This window comes from Vulpes vulpes, chromosome 2 (assembly GCF_048418805.1).
Source record: "Vulpes vulpes isolate BD-2025 chromosome 2, VulVul3, whole genome shotgun sequence".
NCBI lineage: Eukaryota > Metazoa > Chordata > Mammalia > Carnivora > Canidae > Vulpes > Vulpes vulpes.
The window spans coordinates 24,837,118-24,857,643 of record NC_132781.1 but is presented as its reverse complement, the minus strand read 5'-3'; the positions used below and the strand labels follow the sequence as shown (position 1 = coordinate 24,857,643).

The 20,526-nt window shown below is 42.2% G+C and overlaps 1 protein-coding gene across 2 annotated transcripts in view; it reads left to right on the top strand.

The window, feature by feature from the left end:
- The window catches only part of TTLL6 (tubulin tyrosine ligase like 6), a 39,980-nt gene extending 20,510 nt beyond the window's left edge, over nucleotides 1–19,470 (top strand). For both annotated transcript variants that reach the window (XM_072747418.1, XM_072747417.1), the window contains 3 exons: nucleotides 11,978–12,347; nucleotides 12,986–13,254; nucleotides 18,747–19,470. In XM_072747418.1, coding sequence (XP_072603519.1) covers nucleotides 11,978–12,347; nucleotides 12,986–13,254 — 639 coding nt within the window. In that variant the 3' untranslated portion in view covers nucleotides 18,747–19,470. The remainder of the gene's footprint in view (nucleotides 1–11,977; nucleotides 12,348–12,985; nucleotides 13,255–18,746) is intronic.
- Nucleotides 19,471–20,526: the final 1,056 nt, after the last annotated feature.

Genomic DNA, 20,526 nt, shown 5'->3' with positions numbered 1-20,526 from the left:
CTCCCTCTGCCCCCACCCCCACTCTCTATTCTCCCTAAAATAAATAAATAAATAAATAAATAAATAAATAAATAAATAAATAATAAATCTTTAAAAAAAAAAAATGAGCAAAGGAATTAAATAGACATGTCTCCAAAAATAAGCCAGTCACGAAAAGTGGAAGACTGCATGATTCCACTTATGTGAGCTATTGAGGGTAGAAACTCCTAAGAAAGTAGAATGGCAGTTGCCAGGGCTTATAGAGTTATTTCATAGTGATAGAGCTTCAATCTTACAAATTAAAAAGATTCCAGAGGTCTGTTGCATAACATTGTGCATATTGTTAATGCTACTTACTGTATACTTAAAAATGGTTATTGTAGTAATTTTTTTTTTGTAGTAAATTTTATGTCGTGTGTGTGTAGGGTTTTTTTTTTTTTTTTTCTGCAATTAAAAAAAAGAGAGTATCTATTGGGATCTGGCTGCCTCTGTTTGGATCCTGGAGTCTCCTCCATGACTTGCATCTAACCACTCTTAGCTCCCTCAGTTTCCCCATCTAAAAAAAAATGGAATTTGGGTGCCTGAGTGACTCAGTTGATTAAGCATCTGACTTTGTCTCAGGTCATGATCTCCAGGTCCTGGGATTGAGTCCCATATCAGGCTTTCTGCTGGGAGCCTGCGTCTCTCTCTGCTTATGTCTCTCCCTCTCTCTATGTGTCTCTCATGAATAATGCATCCCCAATAAATAAAGTCTTATTTTTTTAAAAGAGTTTACTTATTTATTCATGAAAGACACACAGAGAGAGAGACAGAGACAGAGACACAGGCAGAGGGAGAAGCAGGCTCCATACAGGGAGTCTGATGCGGGACTCGATCCTGGGACTCCAGGATCATGCCCTGGGCCAAAGGCAGGCGCTAAACCGCTGAGCCACCCAGGGATCCCCCCCCCCCCAATAAATAAAGTCTTAAAAAAAAAAGAGAAAAGAAAAAACAAAAAGAATGTTTCCTGGCAAAGTAGGGATCTTTTTAAAAATGTATGCATTTAAACTTTATTTAAATGTGATTGGGTCATTTACTGCATTCTATCACCTATTCTTTTTCTTCTTGAACATTTTTTTCTTTTTTTAAAGATTTTTTTTAATTTTTAAAAGATTTTTATTTATTTATTTATTTTAAAGATTTTATTTATTTATTCATAGAGACACAGAGAGGCAGAGACACAGGCTCCACGCAGAGAGCCCGACAGGGGACTCATTCAGGGTCTCTAGGATCACGCCCTGGGCTCGATCCAGAGTCTCTAGGATCACGCCCTGGGCTGCAGGCGGCTAAACCGCTGTGCCACCAGGGTTGCCCTTAAAGATTTTATTTATTCATGAGAGACACAGAGAGAGGCAGAGAGAGAAGCAGGCTCCCTGCGAGAGCCGGATGTGGGATTCGATCCCTAGACCCTGGGATCACACCCTGAGCCAAAGGCAGACGCTCAAGCGCTGAGCCACCCAGGCGTCCCTATTTTTTAAAGATTTTAAAGATTTTATTTTATTTTATTTTTTTAAAGATGTTATTTATTTATTCGAGAGAGAGAGAGAGAGAGAGAGAGAGAGAGAGAAGGCACAGACACAGGCAGAGGGAGAAGCAGGCTCCGTGCAGGGAGCCCGTCGCGGGACTCGATCCCGGGTCTCCAGGATCAGGCCTTGGATTCAAGGCAGCGCTAAACCACTGAGCCACCCGGGCTGCCCTAAATATTTTAAAAAAGCACTTGGGACGCCTGGTAGCTCAGCAGTTGAGCATCTGCTCAGGGAGTGATCCTGTGGTCCCCGGATCAAGTCCCACATTGGGCTCCCTGCATGGAGCCTGCTTCTCCCTCTGCCCATGTCTCTGCCTCTCTCTCTCTCTCTCTCTCTCTCATGAATAATAAATAAAATCTTAAAAATAAACAAACACCCAGGCACCCCCCACCCCAGCCTTTTTTTAAAAGTTTAAGTAAATCTCTACATCCAATATGGGGCTCCAACTCACAACCACGAGATCCAGAGTTACATGCTCTTCTGACTGAGCCAGCTAGGCACCCGAAAATGCTTGAATCTTAACTGTATTATTCTGACAAATAAATATACCCATGTAACCTATATCCCTATCATTGTATAGAAATTTCTGACCTCTCCAGAAAGTTCCCTCTTGTCCTTTCCCAGGCAATTTCCCCCTGTCCCTCATATCCCTCTTCAAGAAATCCATTATCCTGACTCTCATTTTTTTTTTTCTTTTTGTTTTGGACTATTTTGCCTATTCTCGAATTTTATATAAATACAATGATATAGTATATATTCTTTTGTGTTTGGCTTCTTTAGCTCAATATTCTATCTGTGAGATCCATTCATGTTGTTGGGTATATCAATAGCTTGTTCTTTATTGCTGAATGATATATTCTATATCAGTGCAAATACACTGCAGTTTGTTTATTAGTCTTCTGTTGATGGACATTTGGGATGTTCCGGTTTTTATTTTTTTATTGCTATTGTGATTAAAGTTCCTATGAACATTCCTGTACAAGTCTTTGTGAACATATGTTTTCATTTCCCTTGAATAACTACTTAGGAGGGATTTGTCAGGTCAAAAGGTAGGTCTATGTATAACTTCATAAGAAATTCCAAAATCTTTATTTAAAGGGATTGTATCATTGTACATGTCAGCCAGCAATGAATGAGAGTTCCATCTTTGTCAACATTTGGTGTTACCCACTTTTTAAATTTTAGCCACTCTGATGGCTATTTGTGATTTTACATTGTGGTTTTAATTTGTATTTCCCTGATGATTAACTGTGTTAAGCACTTTGCCACGCGCTTGTTGGCCATTCATATATCTTTGTTGTTTTTAAAAGTTATTTATTTGAGAGAGAGAGCACGAGAAGGAGCGGCAGAGGGAGAGGGAGGGAGAATCTCAAGCAGACTCCATACTGAGTGCAGAACCAGATGCCAGGCTTGATCTCACATCCCTGAGCTCATGACCTGAGCTGAAACCAAGAGTCAGACATTTAACCAACTATGCCACCCAGGTGTCCCCATTTATATGTCTTACTTTGTGAAGAGTATTTCAGGTTTTTGCTTCCCTCTCTTTTAAAAATTAGGATTATTAGGAATTATAAAGGAAGAAGGGGAACTAAGTGGGAAAAATTAGAGATGGAGACAAACCATGAGAGACTCCTAACTTTGGGAAACAAACAAAGGGTTGTGGAAGGGTAGGTGGGGTGGGGGGAATGGGGTAACTGGGTGATGGACACTGAGGAGAGCATTTGATGGGATGAGCACTGGGTGTTATACTATATGTTGGGAGATTGAATTTAAATTTAAAAAATGTAAAAAAGGGGATCCCTGGGTGGCTCAGCGGTTTAGCGCCTGTCTTCCCCCGGGGCATGGTTCTGGAGTCCCGAGATCGAGTCCCGAGATCGAGTCCCGTGTCGGGCTCCCGGCATGGAGCCTGCTTCTCCCTCTGCCTGTGTCTCTGCCTCTTTCTCTCTCTCTGTCTCTCATGGATGAATAGATGAAATCTTAAAAAAAATGTAAAGAAAGAAAAAAGGATTATTTATCTTTCTATTCAATTGTAGCAATTCTTTGTATATTCTGGAAACTTGCCTATTCTTTTACTTTTTTAAAAAAATTTATTTATTCATGAGAGACAGAGAGGCAGAGACATAGGCAGAGGGAGAAGCAGGCTCCTCACGGGGAGCCCAATGTGGGACTCGATCCTAGGACCCCTGGGATCACAACCTGAGCCGAAGGCAGATTCTCAATCACTGAGCTACCCCCAAGCGCCCAACCTATTCTTTTTCTTAATAATGTCTTTGATTAGTGAAAAATTTTAATTTTGATGAATACTATCAAATTTTCTCTTATGGTTATTGCTTTCTATGTCTTACCTAAGACATTTTCAGGTACTTCCAGGTCACAAAGATGTTCTCCGAGATTTTTTTCTTTTCTTTTCTAAGATTTTATTTATTTATTTATTTGAGAGAGAGAGACAGAGAGAGGGAGAGAGAGAGGGCATGAGCAGGGGAGGAGGGCAGAGGGAGTAGCAGACTTTCCACTGAGCAGGGAGCCCAACATAGGGCTTGATCCCAGGACTCTGATCTGAGCTGAAGGCAGACGCTTAACCAACCAAGCCACCCAGGCACCCTTCTTCTAGGTTTTCTTTCTTTCTTTCTTTCTTTCTTTCTTTCTTTCTTTCTTTCTTTCTTTCTTTCTTTCTTTCTTTCTTTTTTCTTTCTTTCTTTCTTTCTTTCTTTCTTTCTTTCTTTCTTTCTTTCTTTCTTTCTTTTAAAATTTTATTTCTTTATTCATGAGAGAGACAGAAAGAAAGGCAGAGACACAGGCAGAGGGAGAAGCAGGCTTCATGCAGGGAGCCCTATGTGGGACTCTATCCCAGAATTCCAGGATCATGACCTGAGCCGAAGGCAGACACTCAACCACTGAGCCACTCAGGCATCCCTCCCCTAGATCTTTTCTAAAAGCTTTATAGCTTTAGCTTTGTGTATAGGTCCATGATCTACTTCAAATTAATTTTTTAATACATTCAGTAACGGGAACTAGGGTTTGTTTTTCCCATATATGTATCTACTTCTAATACTATTTATTGAAAAGACTTTCTTTTCTCATGCAAATGCTTTGCTGGTAAATTTTTTGTTGTTGATTCTTCAGAATTTTTATCAAAATTATGTCACTTTTAAATAAAGACATTTTTACTTCTTTCCAATCATTATGCCTTTATCTCTTTTTCTTGCCTTATTATGCACTGAGATTTCTAGTATGACATTGGAAAGAGAAGACATCCTTGACCTGTTTCCAGTCTTAGGGAGGGAAACATTCAGTCTTCTATCATCAAGTATGATGTGAACTGTAGAGTTTTTGTAGGGGTTCTTTATCAGATTGAAGAAGTTCACTTCAATTCCTAGTTTGCTGAGAGTTGTTTTAAATCATGCATGAATATTGAATTTTGTCAAGTGTTCTTTTGGTATCAGTTGATAAGATCATATGGTTTTTCTACTTTTGATTTTACTGATTTCTGCTCTTTATTAATGTTTTCCTTCTGCTTTCTTTGGATTTATTTTCCTTTCCTTTTTCTAGTTTTTTAAGGGAGAAGCTTTGAAAGCTTTGATTATTGGTTAAAACCTTTTTCCTTTTTTTTTTTTTTTTTTGTAAGGTAGGCTCCACACCCAATGGAGGGCTTGAACCTACACCCTGAGGTCAAGAGTTGCGTGCTCTGCCTACAAGCCAGCCAGGTGTCTTAAGACCTTTTCTTTCCCTTTCTTTGTTTCTTTCTATTTAAAGATTTTATTTTATCTTTTAATTTTTAATTAATTTCTACACCCAGTGTGGGGCTAAACTTATAACCCAGAGATCAAGAGTCCTATGCTGGGGATCCCTAAGTGGCTCAGCGGTTTGGTGCCTGCCTTGGGTCCAGGGTGTGATCCTGGAGTCCTGGGATCGGGTCCCATGTCGGGCTCCCTGCATGGAGCCTGCTTCTCCCTCTGCCTGTGTCTCTGCCTCTCTCTCAGTCTGTGTCTCTCATGAATAAATAAATAAAATATTTTTTAAAAAAGAGTCCTAAAATAAAAAATAAAAAAATAAAAAAAATAAAAAAGAGTCCTATGCTATATCAACTGAGCCAGCCAGACGCGCAAGACCTTTTCTAATATAACATTTAATGCTATATTTTGGTACATTTTGCCATACTGGTTTTTAAAAAGATTTTATTTATTTATTCATTAGAGACATAGAGAGAGAAAGAGAGGCAGAGACATAGGCAGAGAGAGAAGCAGGCTCCTTGCAAGGAGCCTGACGCAGGACTCATCCCTGACCCCAGGACCACTCCCTGAGCTGAAGGGAGACACTCAGCCACTGAGCCACCCAGGCATTCCGCTATACTGTTTTTTTGTTTTCATTTAGTTCAAAATGCTTTCTAATTTCACTTCAGATTTCCTTTATGACTTATGGATTATTTAGAAGTGTGTTGTTTAATTTCCAGTTGTTTGGAGATCTTCCTAGTGTTTTTCCTGTTACTGATTTCTATTTTAATTCCATATGGTCAGATTTCAGTTCTTCTAAACTTGTCAAAGTTTATGTTATGACCCAGGATATTAGTCTCTTTTGGGGAATGTGCATCTTGCCATTGCTGGGTAGTGGTCAATTGCATTTGTTTCATTAATGATGTTTAATTCTTCTATGTTGGGATCCCTGGGTGGCGCAGCGGTTTGGCACCTGCCTTTGGCCCAGGGCGTGATCCTGGAGACCCTGGATCAAATCCCATGTCGGGCTCCCGGTGCATGGAGCCTGCTTCTCCCTCTGCCTGTGTCTCTGCCTCTCTCTCTCTCTCTCTCTCTGTGACTATCATAAGTAAATAAAAATTTTAAAAAATTAATTCTTCTATGTTAATTTTCTGTGTATGAGTTCTATCAATTCCTGTGAGAGAGAAATGTTGAAATCTCCAAATATAATTATGAATTTGCCCGTTTCTCGTTTCATTTCTGGAAGCTCTTTCTTCATGTATTTTGCAGCTTTCTCATTAGGTATATACATATTTAGGATTGTTATGTCTTGGCAAATTGACCCTTTTCTCATTATGCACTTCCTCTTAACTCTCTTGCTCTAATTATTTGATTCTGAAGTCTGCCTTGTCTGATATTCATAAAGCCACTCCTGCTTTCTTTTGATTAGTGTTTGGATGGTGGGTCTTTTTCCATCGACAGATCCATCCAGATCATTGGCCTGGGTGGCTCAGTGGTTGAGCATCTGCCTTTGGCTCAGATTGTGATCCCAGGGTCCTGGGATCAAGTCCCATATCAGGCTCTCTGCAGGGAGCCTGCTTCTCCCTCTGCCTATGTCTCTGCCTCTCTGTCTCTCATGAATAAACAGAATCTTAAAAAAAAAAAAAAAACTTTAGGTTTTGTTAATTTTTCTCTGTGATTTATTTTCAAATTCAAGCCACTGAGCCACCCAGGCACCCGTACACACTAGTTTTATCTGCATACCACAAATTTTGAGATGTTGCATTTTTATTATCATTCAGTTTGAAATACTGTCTAATTAGCTTCTTTTAAAAATTTTTTAAAAAGATTTTATTTATTTATTCATGAGAAACACAGAGAAAGAGGCAGAGACATAGGCAGAGGGAGAAGCAGGCTCCCTGTGAGGAGTCTGATGCGGGACCCCATCCCAGGACTAGGAGATCACGACCTGAGCCAAAGGCAGACACTCAACCACTGAGCCACCCAGGCGCCCCATTGTCTAATTTCCTTCTGATTTCATTTTTGTCCCATGGGTGATTTAGAAGTGTATTGTTGAATTTTTAAATTTTGGGGGTTTTTCTAAGTATCTTGTACTATTATTAGCTTCTAATTTAATTCCTTTGTGGCTAGTGTACATGCTTTGTGAAATTTCAGCGCTTGAAATTTTCCAAGAATTGTTTTATGACCTAGCAAATGGTTTATCTTGATTAATATCCTATGTGCACTTCAAAAAAAATGTGTATTCTACAATTGTTGAGTATAGTGTCTTATGTGTCAGTTAGATCACTGTGGTTGGCAGTGTTGTTCAGATTGTTCATACCCAGACTAATTCGGTGTCTACTTTTTATTTTGGTTACTGAGAGGGATGTTAAAATCTCAACTCTAATTGTGGATTTATTCATTTTTACCTTGTGTTTCTGTTTCATGTATTTTGAAGGTCTTTTATTAGGTATATATTTGCAATTGCCTTGCCTTTTTGATGTATTGACCCTTTTTTAAAATCATCATGAAATGATAAAATCCTATTTATCCTAGATAATTCTCCTTGTCTTAGAATCTGTTTTGTTGGGGGTGCCTGGGAGGCTCAGTGGGGTGAGTGTGTCTTGATTTCAGTTCAGGTCATGATCTCAGGGCCATGGAATTGAGCCCCACATTGACTCCACACTCAGCAGGGAGTCTGCTCAGGATTCTCTCTTCCTCTCCCTCTGCCCCTCCACCAGCTCATCTGCACACACACACACACACACACACACACACACACACACACTGTCTCTCTCACATAAATAAATGAAATCTTAAAAAAAAAAAGAATCTATTTTGTTTAATATTAATATAACCACTTGAGCTGGTTATGATTAATGTTTATATATCTTTTTTGATATATCTTTTTACTTTCAACTTATTTTTCTCATTTTATTTATAAAGATTTTATTTATTTATTCATGAGACACACAGAGAGAAAGAGAGGCAGAGACACAGGCAGAGGGAGCAGCAAGCTCTATGCAGGGAGCTTGACTTGGGACTTGATCTGGGTCTCCAGGATCATGCCCTGGGCTGAAGGCGGCGCTAAACCGCTGAGCCACCTGGGCTTCCCAAGATTTTATTTATTTGAGAGAAAAAGAAAGACAGAGAGAAAGAGAGAGAGAGAGCCTGTGAGTAGGGGGAGGGGCAGAGAGAATCCCAAGCTGACTGCACTGAGTATGGAGCTTTATGGAGGGCTTGATCCCACAACCTTGAGATCATGACTTGAGCCAAAATCAAGAGTCAGACACTTAAGTGACTGAGACACCCCGGTGACCCTCTCACCCTCTCATATTTAAAGAACATTTCTTATAGACAGACATAAGTGGATCTTGCTTTTTAAAATACAGTATGACAACCTCTGCCTTCAAATTGGAATATCTACTCCATTTTCATTTAATATAATTATTAATACAATTGAATTTAGGGCTGAAATTTTATGTTTTCTATTGCTTTTTTCTCATGTTCCTCTTTTTTTGCCTTCTTTTGGGTTAATTCAAAATTGAATATTTGTTTTTATTCATATGTACATTTTTTTTTTTTTAGTTATAACTTTTTGCTTTTTTTCTTAATGGTTGCTCTGGGGATTCCAATATGTATCTCCAGCTTGTTAGAATCTACTTAGAGGTAATATACTTCATTTTGAATACGGGAAAATAATTCCCTCTTTTGTTCTAACATACATTATAAATCCCACAACACAGTGTTATAAATTTTTCTTGTTTTATTTTTTATTTTTTTTTTTAATTTTTCTTGTTTTAAAAAAGATTTTATTTTTAAATAAGCTCTACACCCAATGTGGGGCTTGAAGTCACAACCCTGAGATCAGGAATTGCATGTTCCACTGACTGAGCCAGCCAGGTGCACCTAAATTTTGCTTTAAACAGTCATAATATTGGGCAGCCCCAGTGGCGCAGTGGTTTAGTGCTGCCTGCAGCCCAGGGCCTGATCCTGGAGACCCAGGATCGAGTCCCACATCGGGCTCCCTGCATGGAGCCTGCTTCTCCCTCTGCCTGTGTCTGTGTCTCTCATTAATAAATAAATAAAATCTTTAAAAAAAATAGTCATAATATTTAAAATAATTAAGAGGAAGATATTTTTATTTAGAAAATTTTTAAAGATTACTTATTTATTTACTCATGAGAGACATACAGAGAGAGGCAGAGACATAGGCAGAGAGAGACATCTGTGGGAACCTGATGTGATACTTGATCCTAGGACCCCAGGATCATGACCTGAGCTGAATGCGAATGCTCAACCACTGAACCACCCAGGCATCCCAGGAAGATATTTTTAAAAAATATCTATTTATTTATTTGAGGGAGAGAGAGAGATAGAGAGAGAGAGAGAGAGAGAGAGAGAGAGAGAACAAGTATGAGGAGCAGAGGGAGAGGGAGAAAGAATCCCAAGCAGACTCCATGCCAAGAACAGAACCCACTGGGGGGGCTTGACTCCATGACCCCAAAATCAGGACCTGAGCCCAAACCAAGAGTGGATGCTTAACCAACTGCACCACCCAGGTGCCTCAAGAAGAAGAAGGATATTTTAAGAATATATTTGTATGTATATATGTAAAATACGTATAGATGTGTGTTTATATGCATATGTATGTATATCTATATGTCATTTCCTTTTACCCAGAAAAACTCTCTCTAGCATTTACTGTAGTGCATATCTCTTTGCTGGTGATGAATTTTCTATTTTTGTTTATCTAAAAATGTCTTTATTTAGCTTTCATTTTGAAGGCTGTTTTTATTGGACCTAGAATTCTGGGTTGACATTTTTTTCTTGCAGCATTTTAAAAATGTTGTTTCAAGGGATCCCTGGGTGGCTCAGCGGTTTAGCACCTGCCTTCGACCCAGGGCATGATCCTGCAGTCCTGGGATCAAGTTCCACATCAGGCTCCCTCTATGGAGCCTGCTTCTCCCTTTGCCTGTGTCTCTGCGTCTCTGTCTCTCTCTGTCTCTCTGTCTCTCTCTCTCTCTGTCTCTCATGAATAAATAAATAAAATATTTTTTTAAAAATGTTGTTTCATTATCTTCCCGTCTTCTTTTTCTTTTTTAAGAAGTCAACTGTATTTGTAACATTGTCCCCTATATGCACTGTGTCATTTTTCTCTGGCTGTTCTCTCTATCTTTGGATTTCAGCAATTTGACTATGATGTGTCTGGGTGTCATTATTTTTAAAGATTTTATTTTTTTTTAAATAATCTCTAGGGCAGCCCGGGTGGCTCAGTGGTTTGGCACCTCCTTTGGCCCAGGGCGTGATCCTGGAGACCCGGGATGGAGTTCCATTTCGGGCTCCCTGCGTGGAGCCTGCTTCTCCCTCTGCCGGTGTCTCTGCCTCTCTCTCTCTCTCTTTCTCTCTGTGTCTCATGAATATATAAATAAAATCTTAAAAAAAAAAAGAGTCACATGCTTTTGACTGAGCCAGCCGGGCACTGCATCTGGGTGTCATTTTATTTGTACTTATTCTATTTAAGATTCTTGAGCTTGTTGGTTTTATAAATTGATGTCTTTTACCAAATTTGACAAGTTTATGGCTATTATTTCTTCAAGTATTTTTTCTGCCTTATTTCATTCCTCTCTATTTTACTGTGTCTATGACTGTAGGTACCTCAGATAAGTAGAATCATACAATATTTATACTGTTGTGTCTGGTTTATTTCACTTAGCATAACATGTCAAAGTTCACTCATGTTGTAGTATATATCAGAATTTCCTTCCTTTTTAAAACTGAAAAGTATTCCATCCATTCATCCATTGGTGGATATTTGGGTTATGTCCACCTTTTGGCTGTTACGAATAATGTTGCTGGGAACGTTGGTGTACATGCCTTTTAAAAAGGAGTCATATAATAACTCATACCTAGAAGCAGAAATACTGGGTCACAGAGTATTTGTAATCTTATTTAACTGACTATTTCCAGATGATTCACCAGAATGACTATACCAGTCTACATTATCAGCAGTGCATGAGAGTCCCTATTCTGCAGCCCCACCAATAGCTTTCTAATTTTTTCCAGTATCATAGCTGTGAAATAATATCTATTTTTCTGATGACCGGTTTCTAGAGTTTAAAAATCTCTCGTTTGTTAAAAAAAAAAAAAAAAACACCTGAAGAAGCTCTGTGGACCTCTCCACCATCCTCTGCCCTAGTGGTTAGTCGATTCCTGGTTAGGAAGTGATTAGGAAATGATTCTAACCTAATCTTTCTTGTTGCTGATGAGCTTGGCTTAGTCTGTTTAAATCAAGAAGGCGGAGCACCTGCGTGGCTCAGTGGCTGAGCGTCTGCCTTTGGTTCAGGTCATGATCCCGGGATCCGGGAATCGAGTCCCACATCAGGCTCCCGGCACGGAGCCTGCTTCTCCCTCTGTCTGTGTCTCTGCCTCTCTCTCTCTGTGTGTCTCTCATGAATAAATAAATATATTTAAAAAGGAAAAAAAAAAGGGACGTCTGGGTGGCTCAGCGGTTGAGCATCTGCCTTTGGCTCAAGCGTGATCCCAGAGTTCCCAGATCGAGTCCCTCATGGGGCTCTTTGCATGGAACCTGCTTCTCTTCCTTCTTCCTATGTCTCTGCCTCTCTCTCTGTGTCTCTCATGAATAAATAAATAAAATCTTAAAAAAATAAAAAATAAATCAAGAAGGCATAGGAAGGAGCCCTAGGCTTCCACAACCTCATTTTGGACTGTTTTCTCTTCCAGCCCTTAACCTCAATAGAAACCTCCTCAGACTCTGCCACCCAGGTCTCAGACTCCCCAGAGTCTCTGCTGAGCAGGACGGGGACAACCAGCTCTGAACGCAGCAGCCCCGAGATGGATAAGGCGGTCTCCCTTAAATACAAGCACCACCACACCCCCCAGCACCTCATCCAGGGTAAAATAGCAAAAATTTCTCTTCCAACCAAATCCCAGACCTTCTTAGGAAGTCTGAACCGAAAGCGGACTTCACTGAAGAACGACAGGAGGAAGCAGCATCTGATGTCAGAGCTCTTCACCAAGGTTCAACCGAGGGAGAAACTTTCCCTGTTCCCAGCTTACTACAACCCGAAGCTGATGCTGAATAGCAAGTCACGTGAGTGCCAGTGTGTCCAGGCCTGTCCAGGGGACCCGGGTAACTAACACAACCAGTCCTCCTCATCTTTGCAGAGAGCTCAGTTTGGGGGGGTTGGGGGAGATGCAGCCCCTGCCTGCAGGGAGACCCCCACCTGATAGTGGAAACATAGGCCACATCCTTAGGGGATCTCAGGTCTTATTGAAATACAAAAAAAAAAAAAAATGGTGGAGGGTACCTGGGTGGCTCAGTGGTTGAGCGTCTGCCTTTGGCTAGATCATGATCCCGGGGTCCTGAGATTGAGTCCCCCATCGAGCTCCCCACAGGGAGCCTGCTTCTCCCTCTGCCTATGTCTCTGCCCCTCTTCCTTTGTCTTTCATGAATAAATAAATAAAATCTTTAAAAAAAAGAAAACACACACAAAAAAAAGGGTAAACACAGAATGCTTTTGACAAGTACCCTGTTTCCTGGTTGTCACCCAGGTGAGGCACATGCAGCTGAGTCTGCATCAGTTAAGGGGCATGTCGTGGCTGTTTGTGATTCAGGAACTTCAGCTGGTTTTTAAGCCAGGGGACCCTTGTGGGAGGTGGCCTCCCGCCCGCAACGTGTGCCCAGTCCAGCAACACAAATACCTGGTGCCTATCGCTTCACCTTTCCAGAAAACCGCTCCCCACCCTGGGAGGGCTACTTCAGCAGCCGGAGCTCTGGTGAGAAGAAACAGCTGCGTGTGTCCTCCGTGCTCCTCCTGAATGATCCTCCCAGCCCTGACGTGTCTCTGAATGATCTGCTGGTGGTTGCCACCCCGGCCCGACTGGATCCCAGGCCTGGCAGGAGCCATAGTGGCGCCATGAGAGGCCCGTGTGTGCAGGAGCAGGAAGCATACAGCCAGGGCCTGATCTCTGGCCAGAAAGGATGTGAGAGGGACTAGGTAGGCCCACCCATGTTCCCTTCATGTGCTTGTTTCATTGGCAGGCACCATGTGTATATTTCTGGAACATCAGGTAGGTAGGTAGATGATTGGATGGATAAAGACATACAGGTAAGTAAGTAATTAAGACAGACCTCAGTCATAATGTGGCCCCCTTGCAATGTATAAATCTGCCATGACCACTCTGTCCCCACTGCTTTGGGGGTGCTTTGCTTGTCTTCCACTTATGGCTAAAATTGAGAGTCGTTAACATTGATCCCAGAAGTAGAACCATGAGGGATTGATTACCACACCTTTCATTCCGCCTCAGTCCAGGTCCCTTGCCCCAAAAGCTGGCCCTCTAATGACATGCACAGAAGGGACAATACAACAGGACAATGGAACCTGAGGAGATCTGAAAACAAAGACCCTGGAGAAGCTTTGATCCCACTATGTGCAAGGACAGAGGAGATAGCAAGGAGCCCTCTGTGATGAGCTTGGCTTATTTAGTCTGTTTAAATCAAGAAGGCATAGGAAGAAGCCCTAGGCTTCCACGTCATTTTGTGGGATCCAAATGATCAAGGCTGGTATGCACCAATTTAGGAGAGTTCGACAGCATAGCGTGGTGTGAAGAAGGGGGGCTTATGCCACTTGGCTACCTAGAGAGTAAGGCTGTGTTTTTTTTTAAAGATTTTATTTATTTATTTGAGAGAGAGAGAGAGAGAGAGAGCACATGTGCTCAGTGAGCAGGGCGGAGAGGCAGAGGCAGAGAGAGAAGCAGACTCCCTGCTGAGCAGGGAGCCGGACCTGGGGCTCCATCCCAGGACCCTGAGATCATGACCTGAGCCGAAGGCAGACGCTTAATGAAGTGAGCCACCCAGGCACCCCAAGGCTCTGCATTCTAATCATCACCCTCACTCCTGCCACTAAAGCAGACTGTGACCACCAGTTTGACTGGGCCCCTTCATGACCAGTAGCTCACACTGCAGAAGGGTGGGCCAGTAAACACTTTGGGTGCTTGTAAAAATGCATATACCAGGGCCTGCTTCCAGAAATTCTGATTCAATAAATCCTAGTAGGGGCCCAAGAATTTGCATTTGAGAAGGTCTTCTTTATGATTCTGATGCCCTTCTCACCACCCTCAGAGAAAAAGTGAGCCTGGTGTTTCCTAAACTTCCTTGGCAATACAAATCATGGGGGGCCCTTGTTAAGCCTATTGCTTTCTGGGTGACACCCCTGAAAATTGACACAAGAGGCTCGAGATGAGGCCCTGGGCATCTGTCTCTTGAATAAGTACCTCAGGTGTGGTAGTGAGGACTGTCCTACATCTAGACCCAGGCCTGGGCAGAGGAACCTGTGATAGCCAGGCCTGACCTGTGGGCCTGATATTAGAACAAAACTCCCTGATCCTTATGGAGCTCAAACCTACCCCTACTATCTTTGGTTTGTAATTTTCTAGTACTAAAATTAAAAAAAATTTTTTTTAGATTTATTTATTTATTTTAGGGGGAGAGAGAGAGAGAGAGAAAATGCATGTGCACGTGCAGGTGGCCAAGCCAACCAAGGGAAGGGGCAGAAGGAAAGAATCTCAAGCAGATTTCCAGATGAGCATGGAGCCCCACCTGGGGCTCAGTCTCATAACCCTGAGATCATGACCTGAGCCAAAATCAAGAGTCAGATGCCTAACCAACTGAGCCACCCAGGTACCCCAAATTCAAAATTTAAGTGAAGATACGGTTACTTATTTATTGCTATTTATGCTCCTATTGTTAAGAAAAGGGGGGGTGATGTAGCAGATTACAGTGAAAAATTTATTCAATGTGACTGTTACAATGAAGTTATAATGATCAGAAGCCACACAGAGAAAGAGAGAAGATCATTATATTAAGAGAGAGTGATAAAGTGCTTCTTGAATTGACTATTGAATTTGGCTCAGAATCTCTTTTTTTTTTTTAAGTTTTTTTTAAAAGAGATTTTATTTATTTATTCATGATAGACATAGAGAGAGAGAGAGAGGCAGAGACACAGGCAGAGGGAGAAGCAGGCTCCATACCGGGAGCCCGTCCTGGGACTCAATCCCGGGACTCCAGGATTGCGGCCTGGCCGAAGGCAGGCACCAAACCACTGAGCCACACAGGGATCCCCTGGCTCAGAATCTCTTAAACAGAAAAGGCCAAACAAAGCATTCTGTTTGGGTCTTTCTTGTCTCTCCAATAAGAATAGAGACTCTCTTAAGGATATGGAATATGGGGACACCTGGGTGACTCAGCGGTTGAGCGCCTGCCTTTGGCTCAGGGCGTGATCCCAGGATCCACGATCCAGGATCGAGTCCAGAAGCCTGCTTCTCCCTCTGCCCATGTCTCTGCTTCTCTCTGTGTGTGTCTCTTTGAATAAATAAATAAAATCCTAAAAAAAAAAAAAAAGTCTTCAAAAAAGTATATGGACTATGTCTCTACTGTCAGACTGGGGTCTTCCTGAGGACAGGTGCTGCATCTCCCCTGCTAAGCCCAGACTGGGAGCTCCTCAAAGATTAGGGCTATTGGTCACTTCATCCCCTGGGCTCTTGGTACATCTTTTTACATACTGGTATTTAAAAAAATATATTTATTTATTTATTTTTAGACAGAGACAGCGCGCGTTCTTGGGGACAGGGACAGAGGGAGAGAGAATCTCAAACAGACTCCACACTGAGTGTGGAGCTGGACTTGGGCTTGATCTCATGACCCTGAGATCATGACCTGAGTCAAAACCAAGAGCCAGAGGCTTAACTGACTGTACCCTCCAGGTGCCCCCATGCTGGCACTTATATGATTGGTTCCTCAACACCAGATTTGGGTTATAGTGAGCTGGAAACAGGGAGAGCTTTTTGCTCAGTTGAATCTCTGACGTCAGACACCCCTCTTTTTGTCCTTCTTTAGCAAAGTCCAGCGTGGATTGAGACTCCCTGAGAGGCTCTGGGATTTTTTTTTGGCAGAGAAGTTTTTGGTATTTTCTCCTAAATGAGTAAAAATAAGTTCAAAAATAAAGATAGATAATTCCTTAGGAGAGACTTGTTGCCCTGGCTCTAATTTCTGAGAGCAGTTTGTCATACGGAGTCTCATATTATAGATTTTTACTACCGTAGTGGACAGTGACTGAAGGCATTGACTTTTAATGAATATTAATGATGGTAATAGTTACCCCTATTTTTTGGTAGTCTACCATATAAGTGTGCCAGCACTTATTTTTTTTAATCTAATTTCATTCCAATCTCAATTGTGCATTTTAGAAAAGAAAAAAAATTGAGTCTCAAAAAGCATAACGCCTAACCTTTGGGAGGTCACACAGCTTTTAAGTGATAGAGCAAGGATATGAGTCAGATGTTTCTAATTCCCAAACCATACTATCTTTCTTTCAAATGGCATTGTTAATAATCTTCAGTTTGAGCCTAAGGGCATAATAAATAGCTCTGTAGTGAAGGCATTTCTGCAGGTTGCAGAGGTAGCCAAGACCAGGCAAGGCCTCTTAGAATGCCATGAGGGTCACCAGATCTCAGAGCTGGCTCTCTGCTCTTAGGTCAAATGATGGCTTCAAAAAATCCCCAATTAATCAGTCCACAAAAGACTGACACATACAAGGCAAACTTATAAAGTCTAGTTATATACAGGGCAATGCCTGGCTATCGATGCTTTGATTTACAAATGAAGGATGAGGGCAGCCTGGGTGGCTCAGCGGTTTAGTGCTTGCCTTCAGCCCAGGGCGTGATCCTGGGGACCCGGGATCGAGTCCCATGTTGGGCTCCCTGCATGGAGCCTGCTTCTCCCTCTGCCTGTATCTCTGCCTCTCTCTCTTGTCTCTCATGAATAAATAAATAAAAAATCTTTAAAACAAAAACAAATGGAGGATGATATGGCATAAGAATAGGGCTTCTGTATAATAAGTAATGGTTGGGAGCACCTGGGTGGCTCTGTCAGTTAGGCTGTCTGCCTTGGGCTCTAGTCATGATCTCATGGGACTCTTGAGTCATGGGACTCAAGATCTCATGATCATCCTGGGATGGAGCCCTGCATTGGGCTCCCTGTTCCACAGGAAACCTATTTCTCCCTTTCCCTCTGCCTGCTGCTCTCCCCGCTTGTGCTCTCTCTCTGTCAAATAAATGAATAAAATAAAATAAATAATGGTTGAATGAAAGAAGGAAAGAGTAGAGCAGAGGTCTGAATTATGGATCAAGGGCTCTCTTGGTCAGTGTAATACCCTCCACACATCAAGTTGAGGTACCATGTCCCATGTAATCCTCAGGTCAGTGCTGTGAGGTTAGCAAGAAGACATCAATTTGGGGCAGTAAGTGACTCGCCCCACCTCACACAAGTGATGCATTCTGGACAAATAGCATGATGTTTCTTCCATCTTGATCCATGTGAAGAAGGAGCCCTGACAAATTCCTACATGTTTCTACTTAGATCACTATCATCTCATCATCCTTCCTCTTGATCTACTTTCGCAGTGGGTCAGCCACTGAGCCTAGGGTTTCAGATCTGTCAACAATTGAGTTTTAGGGGATAAATAGCCCACTTTGTAGATTTTAAGATGATTAAAAGCTTATTAAGGGGGGGATCCCTGGGTGGCTCAGTGGTTTGGCACCTGCCTTCGGCCCAGGGAGTGATCCTGGAGTCCCGGGATCGAGTCCCATGTAGGGCTCCCTGCATGGAGCCTGCTTCTCCCTCTGCCTGTGTCTCTGCCTCTCTTTCTCTCTGTCTCTCATGAATAAATAAATAAAATCTTTAAAAAAAAAAGCTTATTAAGGGGGATGCTTGGCACCCTGGTGAGTATATGGTAGCTGCAGTGGTGATGATGATCATGATGATGATACTGTGTTGATGGTGATGACCCCAGTAGGGACTAAAGCAAGACACACTTGCTTTTGGTGTACTTTTAAAAGCTTTGTGTGCATTCTTTCCATGCTCAAAGTAACTGTGTGGTAAGAATCACTATAATTCTTTTTTTTTTTTTTTAAGATTTTATTTATTCATGAGAGGCACAGAGAGAGAGAGAGAGAGGCAGAGACATAGGCAGAGGGAGAAGCAGGCTCCATGCAGGAAGCCTGATGCGGGACTCGATCCTGGGACTCCAGGATCACACCCTGGGCTGAAGGCAGACGTTAAACCGCTGAGCCACCCAGGGATCCCTATTCTTTTTTTTTCAAACGAGAAAGCCAAAGCTTAGAGAGATTAAGTAACTTGCACGAGAACACTCAGAGCTCCTGGGACTATGCACTTAACCACTACCTCTTATTGTCTCTGACCAGCCATCTTGGCTGCTCTTAAATGGTCCATATTCAATGTTTTGGGCTGTAAGGATGCAGTAAGATAAATGGCATGTAGGTAAAATGAGTTTCTGGTGATTATGGATGTGGATCATCTGAGTGCCTCCTGACCTGCTAGACAGGATGGTGAGGAGAGTTAATTGACTTGAATCTTCTAGATGCCATTTTAAAGGAAAATCTAAGAAAAAAATCTTTTTTTTTTTCTTTTCAGAATCATACTGGATCTCTGCCATTTCTCCCTCTTTCTACCTCTTATTCCCAGGAAAAGATTTATCTTTTTTTAAAGTGTCTACAATGTCCATAGAATCAACTGAAAGTTTTATTTCCTCATCTAGATAACCTGGTCTTATAACTACTTCCCATTAACACCACTGGGCCAACAGCCTTGTGTTTTAGTGCTGTAGGCCCATGTTAGTGCTGTAGGCCCATGACTTCTGAGACGTATCGGTGCTACTCCAGGACACACTCCAGTTGCCCCACTAGTGGCATTCCTTTGGGTCCCTCAGATGACACTATCATCCAGAACACTCCCCCCAGATAGAGCAATATGAATGGAGGACTGTTTCAGAGAGGAACTCAAAGTTTCCAGGAATCCAAAGCCCTCAGTCTACCAACAGGTCTGTGTCAGTAGGTTTTCAACTCCAAAGAGAAAAGACAGAGAAAGGGCAAGGCTTGATGGAAGATTCTGAACCCTGAGTAAGGGAATTGAGGCAGGTATAACTTTACCAGGTACAGACCAGACCTCCTCCTCCCACCTGAGCCACCTCTGTACCCAACACCTTCTTGCTACCTCCCTTACCAGTCCACAGCCACATCAATCTTGCTGAAGAAGAAGTGAGGCAAGAATACCCAGCCTGCAGGTGTTTCTTCCATCAGCCTGCAGAAATGATGCATCTTCCCCTCAGGTATCTGTTATTAAAATAAATTGCCATACTCAGTGCTGGGATGGTGAGCCTGATCCAGAGTGAGAATGAGCAGAGGGAAGTGGGAGAGAGAGTTTTCCTGAGCACTCCTCATTAAGAAAGGTCCAAATTCACCAAAAATGCATCAGGAGCCTTTGAAGAATTTCTTTGGATGAATGGTAAGCCCTGTCCTCCTTGCTGGGAGCCTTGTGTCTGAGGTGGACCTTTTGGGGGGCTCCATGGTTGCCATGTGTCTGCCCAACATCAATCCTGGCTAGACTCCAGGCATAACATTTCATTTTGCCAGTTCGTTCTCTACCCTCTCTAAGAATGTGATCCAAGACTTTGCCTCACTTGCTCTTTCTGAGTTAGGTCCCAGGAATGAGCTTTGGAAGAGGAGTATGGGGCAGGCGTGGAAGAAGGATGAGGTCTGAAGTCAAGAACCTGCTTCACAATGTTGATTCAGCTTTGCTCTATGAAGTCCTAATGGGATGAATTTCTGGCCCCAGGGATGTCAGGGGATTCTGAGATACTTGAAGCCTACACTATTCCTCACTTAATTATCCAAAGCACTGAATGGAAAATCCATTTGCATCCAGCTGTGAGACACACACCTACATAACACCTTCATCTCCACTTATGCCTGGTTTTCAAAGACTCCTGGTGTAGAGTTCTTAGTGAGTTGAGGCCTACCTGGATGGCAGAAGAAGGAAGCCGTGATTACAACTAGGGAGATTATAAAAAATTAACCCTCCTGGGGCACCTGGCTGGCTGTCAGTGGAGCATGCGACTCTTGATCTTGGGGTTGTGAGTTTGAGCCCCACATTGGGTGTAGAGATTACTTTAAAAAAAATCCACTCTCCCTTTGCCAGCCCTTTCCCAACACCATTTAGAAGTCTCAAAAAGGACTGATTCAAGGCCAGTTTTTCCATTGTCATTATCAGTTTGCTATAGATATAGCCTGGACCACACAAAAGATGTAAGACTTTAAGACTTTCTGAAATGGGGCTTTCTAAAACCTCGATGTCTCTCCCTTTTTCTCCCTAGTCACCAGCCCCAGCCAGTCAAGGTTCCTAAGCTGATAAAAAG